The sequence below is a fragment of the Stegastes partitus genome, unplaced genomic scaffold (assembly GCF_000690725.1).
Source record: "Stegastes partitus isolate 25-593 unplaced genomic scaffold, Stegastes_partitus-1.0.2 Scaffold860, whole genome shotgun sequence".
NCBI lineage: Eukaryota > Metazoa > Chordata > Actinopteri > Pomacentridae > Stegastes > Stegastes partitus.
The window spans coordinates 232,536-248,677 of record NW_007578591.1 but is presented as its reverse complement, the minus strand read 5'-3'; the positions used below and the strand labels follow the sequence as shown (position 1 = coordinate 248,677).

Sequence of the window (16,142 nt, the reverse complement as noted above, 5' to 3'; positions counted from 1 at the left end):
GAAGTTGTGTCAGTTGTATTTGGTAGTTTCTTCTTTCCCACAAGAACTTTAATTCAATGACAAGGTCAAGAAGTGACTTTGCTTTGACAAAGACAATGAATAGGTAAAGCTGACGAAGCATTTGCAGTGATAAGTTACCTAATTAAAGAAAATAGAATTTTATACTGATGGCCAGGAGAAGAATATAGAAGTTAAAACGTGGCATTCAGTTTACATTAGTTCTAAATTTCAGGTCAAAGTAAAAATAACCAGTTTAGGTTTTTTAACTGCCATAGATCACCCAAAGTGTTAATGTGTCTTCCCCAGCTTGTCTGTCCGGTGCTGAGGTGTGTAGGAAACCTCCTGTCCTCCTGCCCAGTGGAAGATCTGAGCACCCAAGTGGGCGACGTTCACCTCGTGGTTGCTCTGTGTGCACTCGTTCAGGCCTACCTGCACACTCGCCCCGCTTTGGCCAGAGAGACCGTCTGGGTCCTCAACAACCTCACAGGTTTGACACATCTGGTTCAATCACCTCAGATCTCCACTGAATCGCAAACACACACTTCTGCACTGATTTTGCTTAAATTGTACAACTTGACCAGAGACTGACCAGAGTTTTGGAGAATTCATATCAGCAGCCTTTAAGACTACAAGCAGACAGAAGTATCACAGTGCACTTGATCATTTTTGATATAACAGTTATAAAACACTGTTCAGAGATTAGAAAATAGATAAATATTTGTCTGGAGAAAGTTTTCTTCCTCATATCGCATAGCAAAAATATAGTTGTATGTGTATGTCTCCAGCCATAGAGAACCCTATGTTTTGTAATAATAATATAGAGCTTCTTTATTAACCTTTATTTACACTGTGGCTCAGCAAAGTGGCAGCTCAATAATGCACACGACAGCAGTGTTTAAAAAAGCAATCCAATAACCAGGGTATTCTTTTTGTCTTTGTACCATCATCGCAATGGTCTAGACTAATTTGCAATTGTTTGACAGCCTATTATGCCAGGTGGTTGTTTGGAAACCAACTTAAGAATGAGCATTGAAAAGTTCAAGTCCTCCAATCACAAGGTTGGTGGTTCGATCCCCTGCCCCTCCACAGTCGAAGTGTTCTTGGGCAAGACACTGAACCTGAAGTTGCTCTGTCACCATTGGTGTATGAATGGGTGAATGAGAAACACATTATAAAGCGCTTTGGATAGAAGTGCTATATAAGGCAAGTTATTAGCATCTTATGTCACACTCATATTAAATAGAATAGTGAGTTTGGAGGTTTAAGAGGATCAATATCTTGCTGATTTGTCATAGTTGTGTAGATTAAATAGATCATTCTCTGATGCTCTGTGTTGATTTTACTGTTTATAAAAACAATGTGCTCATTAAATCAAAGGAATAGGGGGATTTTTCTGTGTATACTGTGATGTGTCTCATTGTGTTTCCCATCACTTTCTATTCCAGCTCACTCCAATGAATTCTGCTCTGCTCTTTTGACCCTCAACTTGGTCCCAGGACTGATCCAGCTTCTGCCTTTCTCTCAAGGCATCAACACTATGGTCAGTGCTAGCTAAAACCAAGCTTTGATGTTATTGCTGTTTTGTATGCTTCAGTCATAGTGACACATAACGATGGATATCATGTCCATTCTGCTATTCTTTGTATTCTTTTCTTTCAGTCGTCTATTCTAACGAACTCCTACAATGTTGCACTCCCATCTCGCTGATCTTATTGTGCTTTTTTTACTTAGATCCTCAGGATTCTAGCAAACATTGCCCACAAGAAAAAGGAATTCTGTGTCCAGCTCACACAGCTTGGATTGCTGTCTGCGCTCTGTGCCACACTTAAAATGATGGACCAGGAAATGGTGACCCTGAGTCTGGATGTGCTGTTCATGCTGGTAGTTAGTAGTCCACAGGTAAGCAAACCACACTGATTAGTGAAACCAGCCTGGATTGATTTTGCTGGGCTCTTCTATGTGCAATAACTTTAAGATGATGAAGTTCTTTTTCTTCAGGTGGCAGAGGAGTTTGTAAAGCAAGGTGGGCTTTCACTGTTAGAAGCCATTCAGTACAACGGTGAAGGAGAGAGGAGGCGGAGGGCAACATATCTGCTGGAGCAGCACTTACTGTCCTACCAACAATACTCAACGATCACATAGTTATGTTTTCTTGGTTGAATCTGTAGTAGTTCAGGATTAAAAATGACTGGTGTGAGCTGCTGTGTCACGAGGTGGACAATATACCAGATCCCTGAACCATCAACAAAACATCTAAAAACATAAGAACACACCTCAGGATACAAGACAACTCCTTTGTCAGGGTTTTTTCACCACAGAGGGATTTTTGAGGCCTCCACTCTGCTGACCGATCATGGTGCCCATTCTGGGCAAGAAAAAATCTGGTTAATGCTCAGACTTGTGTACGTTTTAGAATTTTTTTAATGCTGATAGACAGACATTGTTTTTGTATTTATGCATAGATTTCAATGTTGAGTGTATTATTGGTGTTGTCACTAATGGTGTTTGAGATTAAATATATTTTTAATTACCTGAGAATAAGCACTAAGGCTAGTTAAAGTATGTCCGAGGTGTGTCAGAAAAGCTCCAGGACTGGTGTCACAAAAGATATATTTTCGAACCCAAACTACAAACTAAGAGTTTTCCCCTTCAGACGATCAACCAGCATGTCTACAAAGAGATCCTGCGGCGTTTGCTTCATTCAATGTGCGAGAAGAGGCGAGAGTTGTGGCAGGTCAAGTCGTGGCTGCTTCACCATGACAATACGCCTGCTCACAATGCCCTGAGCATCCGACAGTTCCTGGCTGAGAAGAACATCTCCGCGATGGAGCAACCTCCCTATTAACCCCACCTGGCTCCGTAGAATTGTTTTCTCTTCCCCAAGCTCAAGGGGGTCATCAAGGGGACCTGTTTTGAAGACATGGACGATATCAAGATGGCTGTGACGATGGAGCTGTGGAGGATCCTAGAAGAATCCTTCCAGGAGTGCATGGCGGTGTGGCAGAGCAGGCTGGGGAAGTGTGTTAGACTCCAGGGGGATTACTTTAAAGGGGGAAAACTTGTAGTTTGGATTTGAAATATATCTTTTGTGACACCAGTCCTGGAACCTTTCTGACACACCTCGTATGTAAGATAAGATATGCATGTACATACAATTGTATTTATATTCAGAAACAACCTATGCCATTGAGACAGTGAAGTAGACGGGTCTATTTATATTTATCATAGTCACAACTAAAACTGGAACACCTACTGTATGTACAGGGAATGTATTTATACACTTACAGCTGTAAATATCCAGAATGATTGTAATGCAAAACCACTTTTTGGAGGGATTTGTGTATTCTTTAAATGAAATAAATTTAATACAAATGTGAGACTTTTTTTTTCCAAGTGTGAGATATTATATGCATAGAAAGGAGACCGGGAATAGATTATTTAAAAAGATTTCTTGGGACATGAGAGCGTTACAAAAGATGCAGGTATGAACAAATTTAAAGCCTCTTGGAAATGATCTTTTTAAACACCATTAACATGTTAATGTACAAGAAATAATATATAAAGAAATGAAAAAACAAAATGCAAACAAGGTTTAATCTGAAATACACACTAGAAAAATATCTGGTTTGTTATTGTGAACATGCTTTAACCCAGTCAGATCAGCATTGTTCGTAGACATAAAATCAGACTTCTTCTCCCTGGATATCCACACATCTCAGTGGAATTTCATTCTGTTCTGTTGTGGTGACTTGGGAACAAACAGTACCGAAAAACAGTTTCAGTCTTGCAGGGGAAAAAAAGTCATGAATCCACAACACAATAAGTGCCAGTGAATCTTTTGTAGCAAAATAAGGGAGCCTCTGTTGGCCACATTTGATTAAAGGAGCCTCCTTCTGTGTGACATAAACAGCCTTCAAGGAAAGATGCAGCCCCTGAATTGGGAAATGGCTCCACCCCTTAATGAAAAAAAAAAAAATGCTGTCTCAAATTTCCACATTTCCTCTTTCCACCCACAACATTCACTTCCCGTTATGTTTCACGCTGCTTTTCTGCAATAAAAACCTCAGACAAGGTGGGTCACTTTATGTTCTTATATATATCCATACATTCTTTGAAACTCTTTTAAACAATCTTTTATGCAACAGGTAACTGAATTCACTCTGTTTCACCACAGTGTTTGAGTCTCCTATTAATGTGGCTGCTCTCAAAGTCATATCTGTGCTATTGATGGGAGACTATGCATCTGGTTTGATAAATCCTTCATCTCTCCTCCCACAACAAAACAGAGTGTAAAGTTTACTGGCAATGGAGGGAACTGAGTCAACAACTCGACAGAGAGCAGCAGGAGCAGCTGGGAACCGGGAGCCAGACCAATCACTGCTGATGTCCGGCAAGCCTCTACACCGCTTCATCCAAAAAGAGCCCAGGAGTCTTGGGGTAACACAACAAGAAGTCCAACCAGTAAAAAGATGTCATAACTACTTGTATCCATCCTCCCTCTTCTCCTCCCCAGATTGTCGTTCTGATATTTGGCTGTGCTGAGCTGCTGATGGGATTTCAGCTGGCCAGTGAAACTTTGGTTACCTCATATGGAATCTATGTCCCCTACTGGCAGGGAGCTCTGGTACGTGACATTTTACTGGCTTGCAGCAACAAACTGAAAATGGACCAATATAGTGCCTGCTTGCTTGTATCCATTAGCCATGCTTGATAAGAATATGACCTACAGAAAGTCTGGAAGCATGCAAATCTTCAAATCACTGCACAGTGACAGATGCAATGTCAGTTTGAGGAGAGCGAAATTTGTACATTACTTGCTCTTAAGGGTGTCTGATGATATCAGCATCAGCAGCATCAGCATCAATATTGGCCGAAAAGTCTTAAAAATAAATAATTGGCAAAGGGCCCAAAGTAAATATTGGCAGGCAAAAAACACTTGTGAGGCAAAAAGTGCAGAAAGATAAATCCAGAATAGAATAGAATAGAATAGAATAGAATAGAATATTTATCCCAGACCTGGGAAATTACTTTGATAAAGCAGCAAAAAGAAAACAACAAAAAACAATTAAGAAAATATGGTACAGAAGCTTTTCTTTTCAGAATGTTACATTACACCTTAAAGTCAAGCTCAGCTTGTAAGGCACAATTAGGCATTTATATTCTGACTAACTGTATAATTTAAAAATCAGCTTGCAGTTCAGAGGTTAGTGGTTGCATCTTTGGATGAAATACAAAGGAAAATGATGTGATAATGTGTTTCTTTGGTTGTTTTTTAAGTTTCTTGTCTGTGGAATCCTCTCAATCTACACTGAGTTACATCCTTCCAAGAAGATGGTAGGTGTAGAATGACATGCTCCTCTGGTTGTAATGTTGAACTTTATTTAGTCACTGGCAGCCTTTCTTAATCTTGTTAAACTGATCTTTCCCAGGTGACAGTGTGTTTGGCCATGTATGTGGTTTCCATTTTGGGAATCATAGTTTCTCTTGGCTACAGAATATACTGCTTCATTCACATGATTGTCGATGGCTATTACAGACGCAACACCTCTGACAGAACGGTGAGTTACAGCATGAGTATTTTTTTGGACTAAAATAAACAACATACTTATTTTCATAGTGTATGGATACAACTAACTTCTGCTTTCTCTCAATGTAGGCACAGCTCTCTGGTGTTGAAAGCATATTATTCATATCCTCTCTGTTCGTGTCAGGGATTCTCATCTTCCTGTGTGTCATCGCCCGTTTTGCACTAAAAAGCACACAGACTCAGGTAAATGCACTTTGATTGTTATTGTTGTTAGATAGATAGATAGATAGATAGATAGATAGATAGATAGATAGATAGATAGATAGATAGATAGATAGATAGATCAAATCTGGAATATATTGTCAAATACAACAATATCAAAATGTATAAAGGCCAGATTCCAAATAGGGATGTCACAATGTTTTAAAAAATCAAAATATTAAATAATTAATGATATGACATTATGATAATTTAGTAAATAATGAGTAGTCCTCAGGGTGTCACTCTAACACAGTACATGGTGGAAACAATGGTTGCCACTGAGGAATAAACAACCCAACAACAGTCTGAAACACAGACACAATCAAGGCAATTTTTAATCAGACAAATCTAACCTTCTACGACACCCCAAAACATCTGCAGCCAGAAGAAGCCAAACGTAATTTCTGACAACAATATCTGAAAAATGACACTATTCATTAGCTTTGTGTCACTCATCTTTTATTCCTGTTCTCTTTCTGTTCCACCTCCATATGTTCCACATCAGCTCATTGTCCATCACATCTCAGCACCACAGAATGAAACAACGTCGAGCTAAGATCAACCTTTTTAGCTTTTACTCTGCGATTATAAGCACTGTTTTTCCTGCAGTTCACCTCCCCTGTGACAGAAATCTGCCCGAATTCTGTACAGTCTATCACTTGTAAATGTTGCACTGCCATACTGTTATGCATTACTGAACCATGTTTATTTGCTTTTTGTAATGCTTGTTTGAAAAGGAAGGGATTTCTGTCATAAAATGAGAGAAAAGAATATTTTATAAGTACCTACTAAGGGAGTACAGTAACCACTCTAGCAAGAAAGGCTCATGTGTAGCTCCTGCAGAGGCAACACAGCACATTATTCATAGTGCACATCAGCCTCAAAGCAAACAGTTCATATCTGCCAATCCTAGTATCTATTAACATATCAAGCCACTAACTAATGTTGTTTCACCTAATGTATATTGTACAAACATTAATGCACAGTGATGTTAGTTAACACTGGTAAAGTCAGACAAAAGGTGATGTTTGTATATTTATATCAGTTGGAAGTGTTTTTTGCTTCTGATCCACAATCTCCCAAACTCTAAGAAATCCACGGTTTTTAACCCAAAAATACCCAGTCGATTTGAGTTTCTCTTATATGTTGTGATCATCTAATTCTGGCAACTCCGGGGCATACATACATGCATATTTTGTAGAGTGAAAAGAAATAAATCGAAACTCTGCAGCAGACATCACAGTGAGCATTTCTTCAAATGTTAATGCACTGTTTCTTTTTTTTCTGAGCTTATGAGTGTCGGCATTGTTATAATTACCGTAAGTACAGTATGTCAGTTGAGTTTTAGCTGTCATTAAAACTGCAGCGCTTGATAATCAGCGTGAGCCTCTGTTCGCATTTAGCTGAAAGCTTTGTACAGTTTGACTTTGGCTGAAAAAACAGAAGGGAGCTCCGAGTTCTGGATACAGGACATCTGCCTGTCAGAGCTATTTGAGAAATCTTAAATCATTTTACAGTAGAGTTCATCACATGTGGCTTCTGCACCTTGCAGATGAACTAACACAGAAATGTCACATTGATGTGATGTAGCGGTACGACTTAAGAACAGGCACATGGTTGATATGAGTCTGCTTGTCTTTTTTTAATATGTATGTGTGAAAAACAGATTTAGCTTAAAGTGTTTTTTCTTTGCTTTGTGTGGTGCAATAAATGTTTGATATATTGTCTTTTTTAAATAAATGATAATTATGCAGCACCCTTGTTTCATTTTTACAGATACTGTTTCACTTCGTAAACATGACTTTACCTCCCATTCACTGCTTTGTACAACAGTTAAATATATTTTCCTCATCTGAGATTTTATGCACCAGGTTGTTTAAAAAAAAAAAAAAAGCAGTGCTGTGGGCTTCATGTAAACCTCAATGGGCATACATTAAAGACAACTGTGTGCACTGACAGGAACAGCTGCTGTTCCCTAGCCTGTCTTTAGACTCTATCAGTTCTGGATGAAGCCCATTGATCACAACTATGCATCATTCTTAAAATCTTCCATCCTTCATGCCTGCCCAAGTTAGCAGACACCTCAACATCAGTATTATAGCTCTGACATTGTGAAACCACAAAAACTGCAAAAATTTCAAAAAACTTTTTGGTCTTTTAATTCATTTCCAGTCATTTCATTAAGAAGACAAACAGTAGTTCAACACTATGAGAGAAGTCTTCCCCTGGCGTTGGTGGTAGAACCGGCAGAAGAACTTCTTGTAGTCATATTTGGTCCATGTGCAATTTTCTTTTTTTGGTGTTCACAGTATTTAATAGACATAGCTGGCAGTGTACAGAGACTGCATGGAGGACTGGTCAGCTGAGCCGGTGGGCTTGTACTCTCCTTTAGCAGCCAGGCCATTGATCTGATGGGAGCAACAGAAGAGGGGGGAGTTAGGGCAAAGTCAAATCTGAGCGTTAATGATCAGCCACATGGGCCGCATTAGTGCAAACACACAAAAATCCTACAACAATCAATCATTTACCAAACAGTATAAAGTTGAGTAACACAAGATAAGCATTATTTAATAGCCAACTCTTCAGTGCTGTTCACGCCCTCCGAGACTCACCTTGGCCCTGTTGCAGAAAGCGTCCTGGGAAGCTTTCTTGTTGGCGGCTTTGCCCTGCCAGGCTGCCAGAGCAGAGGCCTGGAGTGCGCGGCCGTAGGAGAAGGTGAGCTTCCAGGGGCGATGGAGGGGCACCTGGTTGATGGCGTTCAGGTGGACAGAGGCCTCCTCCTCACTCTGGCCTCCAGACAGGAAGCAGATGCCTGGAAGAGACGCACAAAAGCTGCTTGTACTCGGAGAAACATCTGTTAAAAAGCAATTTGTTATAGCGAGAGGCTGGCCTTGTGACACTCACCGGGCACCGAAGCGGGGACGGTGCGCCTCAGAGCGGTCACTGTTGCCATAGCAACCTGCTGAGGGGTGAACTTCTTAGTGCAGGAGTGTCCAGCGGTGACCATGTTGGGCTTCAGCAGGGTGCCCTCCAGGTACACATGGTGATCAGACAGAGCCTTGTACACAGCAGCCAGCACCTAAAGAAGAACAGGCAGATTTACGGTCAACACAAAAATCTCATGTGACAGGGAAATTCTTTTAGCATGGTTAGTATGTGCTGTACGAACCTTCTCTGTGACATACTGGCATCGCTGCAGGTCGTGGTCTCCATCAGGCAGGATCTCTGGCTCCACAATAGGCACCAGGCCATTCTAATGGGCACAGGTTAAAATAAATGACTCACAGCTGATACACTCCGTTACTGTAGAGCTAAATCACAATACAAACACACACACCTGTTGGCAGATACTGGCATATCTGGCAAGGACGTTGGCGTTCTCTGCGATGGCAAGAGCTGAGGGGCAGCCATCTGAGATCTTGAGCACAGACCTCCACTTGGCAAAGTCGCAGCCGTCCTTCTTGTACTGGGCGCAGCGCTCCGAGAGGCCGTCAAGACCTGGAGATGGCAAAGAATGTTAGTAACCCATGTCTGCAGGGTTAAATCTGCATCAATTTGTAGAAAACTGCAATAAAATGTACAGGTTTGCCAATGAGACTCTTTACCTTGTGTGGTGGTCTCTCCATCTGTTCCATTCAGACCAGCTGTGCCTTTGTCCACCTAAAGCAAGACAACCAAACACGTCAGTGAGTTTCACAAAGGGTCAAATGTTTAACTTGTTGGGAACGAACAGTACTGCACAGCGTCCTCACCTTGATGCCAACAACGATGCCCTTGTCCTTGACGACTTGGGGGAAGAGCTTGCCGCTGTCTGATTTCTGGTAGAGCGTCTCGTGGAAGAAGATGACACCACCCACGCTGTTAGAGATGGAAGGGTCGGAGGAGAAGAGGATGTCACGGAAGGTTCGACGGTTCTCCTCGTTGTTCTCCACGTTGATTTTCTGGAGACGCTTCCCCATGGTGCCTTTAAACAAGATCGTAGAGAAATCATTTTTGCTGAACACACTGCACGCAGTTAGCTCTCAGTGTAGCTTTGAACCGAGACCGATGCTCACCTGTTGACTCATCTGCAGCCAGGATTCCCTTTCCTGGAGCTACAATCCTCTGAGCAATGTCAGAGAGCTCCTTCTTCTGCTCCGTAGACAGGGATGGGTACTGATGAGTCATCCTAGCAAAGACAAAGCAACGTTATTTGACAGGTGTACAGAAACACGTCCAGTACCAGAGTAGATACACGAAGTGTACTTCAAGGAACCTACCTGCAACTTAGTTCAATGCATGGTTGCAACATGAAAAGAAAATCTTATTTACTGATTAAGATGAACTTTTTAATGTGCAAACATTCTGTTGATAGGTAGCATTGACATACTAATGTTTAATTTAAACTTCTGCATTAGTCGACTTAAAACTGAAGTCAAGTTCAGGTAACTTAATAACGTTGGCCCTTTAATTTAATGTTTCGTCAGCTCGAATTCAGGATTTCCAGTTCCCTTCCCTGTTTAACACACCTGAAAAAGGCTGATATGAATGGCTTCTTTTTTCCTAGCCATACATAATGTGGAGAGAATGAGGAAGATTTAATCTTGTTTTTCCATCTAAACCTGTCTCCAACATCCTGCTTCTCTTGCACCACCTTTCAGGTTAAATATTTGGCTTGCACTGTTGAACTTTGGCCTCAAAACTGATAAGTTTTCCCTTTCCATGTGCAACAAAAGTTCATAGCTCACTTCAAGTTGTTGGCTACAAGTTAACCCAGTGCTTTGGGAATATATTAAACAGAACGACGTGATGGCTTAGGAAAAACACAATGGCATGAGCATTTTGCAAACAGTCCGATAAAGGATCAGAAAGGTTGAACCTCCTGCACAGAAGTTTGAACATCTATCACTCGAGCAAACAGACTTAAGAACTTGTGCATCCAGTTCTGCAGTTTTCGTGTAAACTTGCAGCTTAAATCAACAAATCCATCGCTGCACGCTGACAGACATGAGGAGACCCACAGATGCAGACGGATTCTGCAGAAAACAGTCGAAACGCTGCAACAATTTCTCTGAAGAAAAAAACACGGAAACCTGCAACAGCTCAAGTATGCGAGAGTTTAAAAGCTGAAAACACGTCTTACTTGACAGTTTTATCAAACAGCGACGGCAGCACAAGTGTCCAATGGCCTCTGTAGCCTCCCAGCAGCAATTGCACTGATCGAGAAGGCCGAAAAGTAGGTAAAAAGCCGTATTTATGGGCTGCTGTGCGCCGTGGAGGACGTGCTCGTGATGTGGCGGGGCGTGTGTCGCCCTGGTAACGCAATTGGCCCAGTCAGAGCCGGGGGGAGGTGTCTGGTGGTGTGGCTTCATCAATGCTGCTTTGTGGACTCTGTTCATATCAGGAACCGAGCGGGTGAAAACAAGAAAGGAACACTGTGTCATAAAATCAAAGTGTGCATGCACTCATCATGAAGCTGCTCCGCCTCTTGTGCTGGTTTCTGCTGCTGCACAGCTCTGAGATGTCGAAATAAGACGTGAGAGGCCTGCTGCAATGTTGCAATACAGGTTTCTGTCTTCCTTTTGTTCTGGTGATAAGGAAATGGAAAGAGCATATCTGTTTGTCTCATTGGAGTGTCTTATTAGACAATTACAGCTTCTTTTTTGTTGTTGTTTTAACTTTCAAAGCTACTTTCAAACTTCACTGATTTGCATTAATGCATAAAGGACTACTAATGTTCAAAATATTTACGAAATATGACATTTTCCAGGTCATTTCAGGTCTTATCAGGTTACATCTCACAAACAGACTACCTTGCTAAATTTACTTCTTTCTTAAAGTCCTGAAAAGCACGTTTGTCTGCCTGAAACAAACATGTGCATCTTATAAAATATATATTTTATAGTGTAATTCTTAAATATTCATCCATTATCTATACACCACTTAATCCTCACTAGGGTCGCGTGGCGCCGGAGTCTATCCCAGCTGACTCAAGGTGAAGGCAGGGGACACCCTGGACAGGTCGCCAGCCTATCACAGAGCTACACTTAGAGACAGACAACCAAGCACATTCACACCTACGGACAATCTAGAATCACCAATTAACCTCAACATGTTTTTGGACTGTGTGGGAGGAAGCCGGAGAACCTGGAGAGAACCCACACTGCACGGAGAGAACATGCAAACTCCACGCAGAAAGAACCTGGGTGGCCTCTCTGGGACGCAAACTGGCGACCTTCTTGCTACAAGGCAACAGTGTTACCAACTGCACCAGCTTGCAGCCCAATTCTTAAATATATATATTGTACACAAAAGTAGTCAGAAATGCCTTTTTCTGTTTCTGCTTCCCAGTTTCCATTTTACACCACAAGAAACTTTTATGAATTTATATTTTATCAAATTAAATCAGGTTTATTTATATAACACATTTAAAACAACCTGAGCTGATCAAAGTGTTTTGCTTTTTATCAGCGAGGCAGCAACAAAAATGTGTTCAACAAGCAAGACAGAATGAAAAACTTGTAAAGTTTATGTAACTAGAATTGCTGTTGAAGGTGATTGACTACATTAATGCAGAATTAGGGGGTGCTGTTCTCCACATAGTGTCATCACACAATTACAGGACCATGTTCTGGTTCATTTGTGGGAAATTAATGATATTTCACCAGTTTGATTCAGAGTAAAACCCTCTTTTTTAATGCCCCCTTGTGTATTTCAGTCTCATGCGTCACATTATCTGTTAAGTACGTCATGCAGGAACAGTTTTCATATTGATTGCTGTAAAAGGGCCAAAAACTTGTAGGGGTTGTTTTCTGTTTCCACAGTCCATGAATGACCTCAGCAGATAGGGATGTTTGAACCCCTATAGACCAGGGTGGATTTGTAACTCACAAATAATGACAAGCCAGGTTTTACACAACCTGGACTCTGCACTCTGTGCAATGTACTCTTTAATATTGCTGATCAGAGTCCAGTTTTTGTCTGGAGGCTTTTTTCCAGACCCTTTACCATAAAGACTGAAGAAAAACAGAGTCGGGAGAATAAAGAATGTTGATCAGACAATGTTGCAAATCCCAACAAGTATATAAGGTCAATTAAAAAGGTTGCACAACACCAAATTATGCTTTGGTTGTTTTTCTTATGTAATAATTGCGAGAAAAAGAGCTACAAGTTGCAAATCAACACTGCAGCAACACAGAGTATCTGTACTGAGAGGTCATGTTGCCTAGATCAGGTGTTTTCTGCTTTAATGGAGGGACACCTTCATGTGCATTTCAAATGGAAGGCTTAATTTAGCTGCAGGCGTTTGACTTCCTCATGTCATAACGTAGTGTTCAGTCAATTTATATTTTTAACCTACACTTCATCTCCACAGGACTGGATTACCAGCAGGATTTAAACAAATATATGAAATGCAGCCTGACCATCATAAATATTAAGGGCTAGGCTAGGGCTAAAAAGAATGTGTGAACACTGAAAAGTTCAAAAACTGTAAATAAATAAATACCAAATATTTATAAAATAATAATATTTTTAGTTGATTTCAATACAATAAATGTAGTGTACCTTTATGGCCACATGCTGTGAAAGAACAAATGACTATTTGTATATATATTTATATTTTCTTTTTTTAATGTAGTGAGCATGTACAGTTTTGACCTGTTTATTATTATTATTGTTAATATTTTTATCATGATTTTCCTAGATATTATCTGTAAATTAACAAACAAAAGCTAATCTGTAAAATAACTGTAAATATAAATTGCACTGCTTTTCACATATGTAAATATCGATCTACTATCTTGCATTGCATGGCTTCCTTCCTCGTGTTTTGTTTCTTAGTGTCTTTGTCTTTTCTTTTCATCTGTGTTTTACATGTTTGCAACGGGATCTGAGAGAAATGGCATTTCAGTTCCATCTGTATCCTGTACATGTGGCAGAATTGACAATAAAGTTGACTTTGACTTTGAAATTGTTGGAAAAAAAAACACACATTAAAAACCTTTTGTTACAATGTATGACCAGATCTTTGTGCGCCATAAATATTGCACATGCTTTTTATTTATTTTAATTTTTACTTGTTTAATTCTTTTCATACTGTTATTCTGTATATCCACTGTTGTGCACTGTTCTTTTATATTTGATATGTAGTACCTCAGTTTGTGTGAGCCATGAGTGTGAATTAATGAGAGCATTCTGTAAACAGGTTAATCACAGCACAAGGAAGGGACACGGCGAGCTAAGGATTTCATTGCACTGATAACCCGTTTATTGATTTATATGACAATAAAGAGTTGAATCATATGAGTTGTTTTCCGTTGTTTCCATTGACTTGGAGTTGTTGCTCCACCTGAAGGCCGCTGGTGGACGGTGGCGTGTTCCCTCCGCGGCAGCAGGGGGCGCTCTGGCCGCTGGCGGGTCTCCCATGCACACCGTTAACACTTCCGTTTCCTAGAGGCAAAGAGCCGCAACATCAACATCCACAGACACATTCAGTTAATAACTTTAAACTCTTAACAGTTAAACCGGTGAGATTTCTGTTCGTTGTGGTTAATTCTGACAACATTACCAAGCGGCTGCATTTATCAGCCGAAGCAGAATTTTAATCTAACCTGCATTTGAGGCTAACGTTAGCAAGCGGCTAACATTAGCCGAAGCTCACATTGACTGATTTAATCTACTTGTTCGGGGTTTAAAATGTAATAGCAGCTCAGTTGGGTGTATTTCTTTCGAATTTTCGGGGTAAAGTGTCAGAAAAAGACTTTAAAGCAGTTACCTTGGACCCTTTACTAAAGCATATGTCTAAAACACTGCAGGAGGCTTTGTCGTGTTTCCACTAAATGTGACTGTCAGTGAGCCACAGTCTTCTCCAGTTCTATTTAGTTTTTTCTGTCTCTCGTTTGTTTCAGGAGTCGGAGGATGTCGGGACAGAAGCGTCCTGCTGACCCCAGCGGTCCCTCGTCCTCCGGTGCGCCCCCGGAAAAGCGCAGGGAGAGGGAAGGAGAGGATGGAGGTCCCGGTGTCAGCGCCGCGGCCGGGGGGAGCACCGCGGTGGAGACGGTCATCAAACTGGGAGGGGTGTCCAACTCAGTGAGCGTCTCTTTACTGTCCACTCTACTGTTAATACATCTGTTAATAACCGTCACTACAGCCTGTGTTTCTGTTTGAACTAACGTTTGCATCACTTCTTTTTCAGGAGGAACAGGACATCAAAGCTCTCCAGGCCAAGAACCGAAAACTTGGGGAAGCTCTCGATCAAAGACAGGTAAATTCATCCTCAGGTATTTGTGCACAAGTTTTCAAACACACTCAAAACAACGCTTATGTGTCATCTTGTTCATGTAATCACTTTGAATCTGTTGGATCGTTGGTTTGCAGGTGATTGAGGATGAACTCCGAGAGCGAATTGAGAGACTGGAGACCCGACAGGCCACAGATGATGCCAGTCTGCTGATCCTCAACAGATACTGGAACCAAGTAAACACTTGCACATGGACGCTCAAACAAAAATGATATGTTCAGCATTTCCAGTTTCCCTCTCTGCAAAGATCTAACAGTCTGAATGTGATGCCACTCTTTCTCTTTCAGTTTGACGATAATGTTCGACTCACCATCAGGCGTTACGACCAAGCAAGCAGTGAACCCGAGAAATCCCCAACAGGTGATGGACGAAGCCTGAAGCCAGAAACTCCAGAACCTGATGGCGACTCCAACCAGGAGAGGGCCAAGGACAGAGGTAAAGACAGACTGACACAAGAGCATCACTCTTAAAGCAGTAACTTAAAAATAATGACACAACTCAAAGCCAGACCCCTCTTTCCTTTGGTTGCCATGCAGGCCAACAAGGAGAGACATCCAACTCCTTCCTGGCCACACTGGCGAGCAGCACCAGTGAGGAGATGGAGGCAGAACTTCAGGAGAGGGTGGAGTCCAGCCAGAAGCAGGCCAATCGCGTGGTGGAGATCTACGAGTTTCTGAAGAGCACCGTGGACCAGCTCAAAGTGGAGCAGGACCCTGGAGCTGGTGAGATGAAACGAGTTCGCGTTTTTGTGGAGCATGACTTTATGACAGGGTTGTAGTGGATTACAGCTGAGGATGAGATTCATTTGAGAGAAGTTCAACCATGTTTGTACCTACTAAATGTAAGATGGTTGCCTTTTATTCCAGAGGGCAGTTTGTGGCAGGTAGCTTCCAAACTGAACTCTCTCCTTACCAGTGAAAATGAGCGGCTGCAACAGCTGACAGAGGACCTCAAACAGAAGCACAGTCACATGACCAGCGAGGTATGAATTGTTACTTTACTCACTGATCCATCCACCCATTATCTATACACCGCTTAATCCTCACTAGGGTCGCGGGGGGGCTGGAGCCTATC

General features: G+C 41.4%; 3 protein-coding genes and 1 long non-coding RNA gene across 4 annotated transcripts in view; 2 read left to right on the top strand and 2 right to left on the bottom strand.

Annotated features, from left to right (window-relative positions):
* tmco6 (transmembrane and coiled-coil domains 6) overlaps positions 1-2,538 on the top strand; it is a 6,614-nt gene extending 4,076 nt beyond the window's left edge. Inside the window, exons 9-12 of the mRNA XM_008293149.1 lie at positions 307-487; positions 1,446-1,540; positions 1,732-1,899; positions 1,999-2,538. Coding sequence (XP_008291371.1) covers positions 307-487; positions 1,446-1,540; positions 1,732-1,899; positions 1,999-2,142 — 588 coding nt within the window. The 3' untranslated portion in view covers positions 2,143-2,538. The remainder of the gene's footprint in view (positions 1-306; positions 488-1,445; positions 1,541-1,731; positions 1,900-1,998) is intronic.
* Positions 2,539-7,923: 5,385 nt separating this feature from the next.
* On the bottom strand, positions 7,924-11,023 carry aldob (aldolase b, fructose-bisphosphate). Its single transcript, XM_008293148.1, has 9 exons — positions 10,911-11,023; positions 9,844-9,956; positions 9,541-9,752; positions 9,394-9,448; positions 9,126-9,286; positions 8,958-9,041; positions 8,693-8,867; positions 8,401-8,600; positions 7,924-8,196 (listed from the first exon to the last, which is right to left on the bottom strand). The coding sequence occupies exons 2-9, from the start codon at positions 9,953-9,955 to the stop codon at positions 8,101-8,103; spliced, it is 1,095 nt and encodes a 364-aa protein (XP_008291370.1). The 5' UTR covers position 9,956; positions 10,911-11,023; the 3' UTR covers positions 7,924-8,100.
* A 2,990-nt stretch (positions 11,024-14,013) lies between these two features.
* Positions 14,014-14,683, bottom strand: LOC103365655 (uncharacterized). Its single transcript, XR_520626.1, has 2 exons — positions 14,544-14,683; positions 14,014-14,218 (listed from the first exon to the last, which is right to left on the bottom strand). It is a non-coding gene; the product is annotated as an uncharacterized LOC103365655 (long non-coding RNA).
* rnf20 (ring finger protein 20, E3 ubiquitin protein ligase) overlaps positions 14,212-16,142 on the top strand; it is an 11,777-nt gene continuing 9,846 nt past the window's right edge. Inside the window, exons 1-7 of the mRNA XM_008293147.1 lie at positions 14,212-14,295; positions 14,677-14,857; positions 14,964-15,032; positions 15,146-15,244; positions 15,356-15,503; positions 15,605-15,790; positions 15,935-16,050. Coding sequence (XP_008291369.1) covers positions 14,687-14,857; positions 14,964-15,032; positions 15,146-15,244; positions 15,356-15,503; positions 15,605-15,790; positions 15,935-16,050 — 789 coding nt within the window. The 5' untranslated portion in view covers positions 14,212-14,295; positions 14,677-14,686. The remainder of the gene's footprint in view (positions 14,296-14,676; positions 14,858-14,963; positions 15,033-15,145; positions 15,245-15,355; positions 15,504-15,604; positions 15,791-15,934; positions 16,051-16,142) is intronic.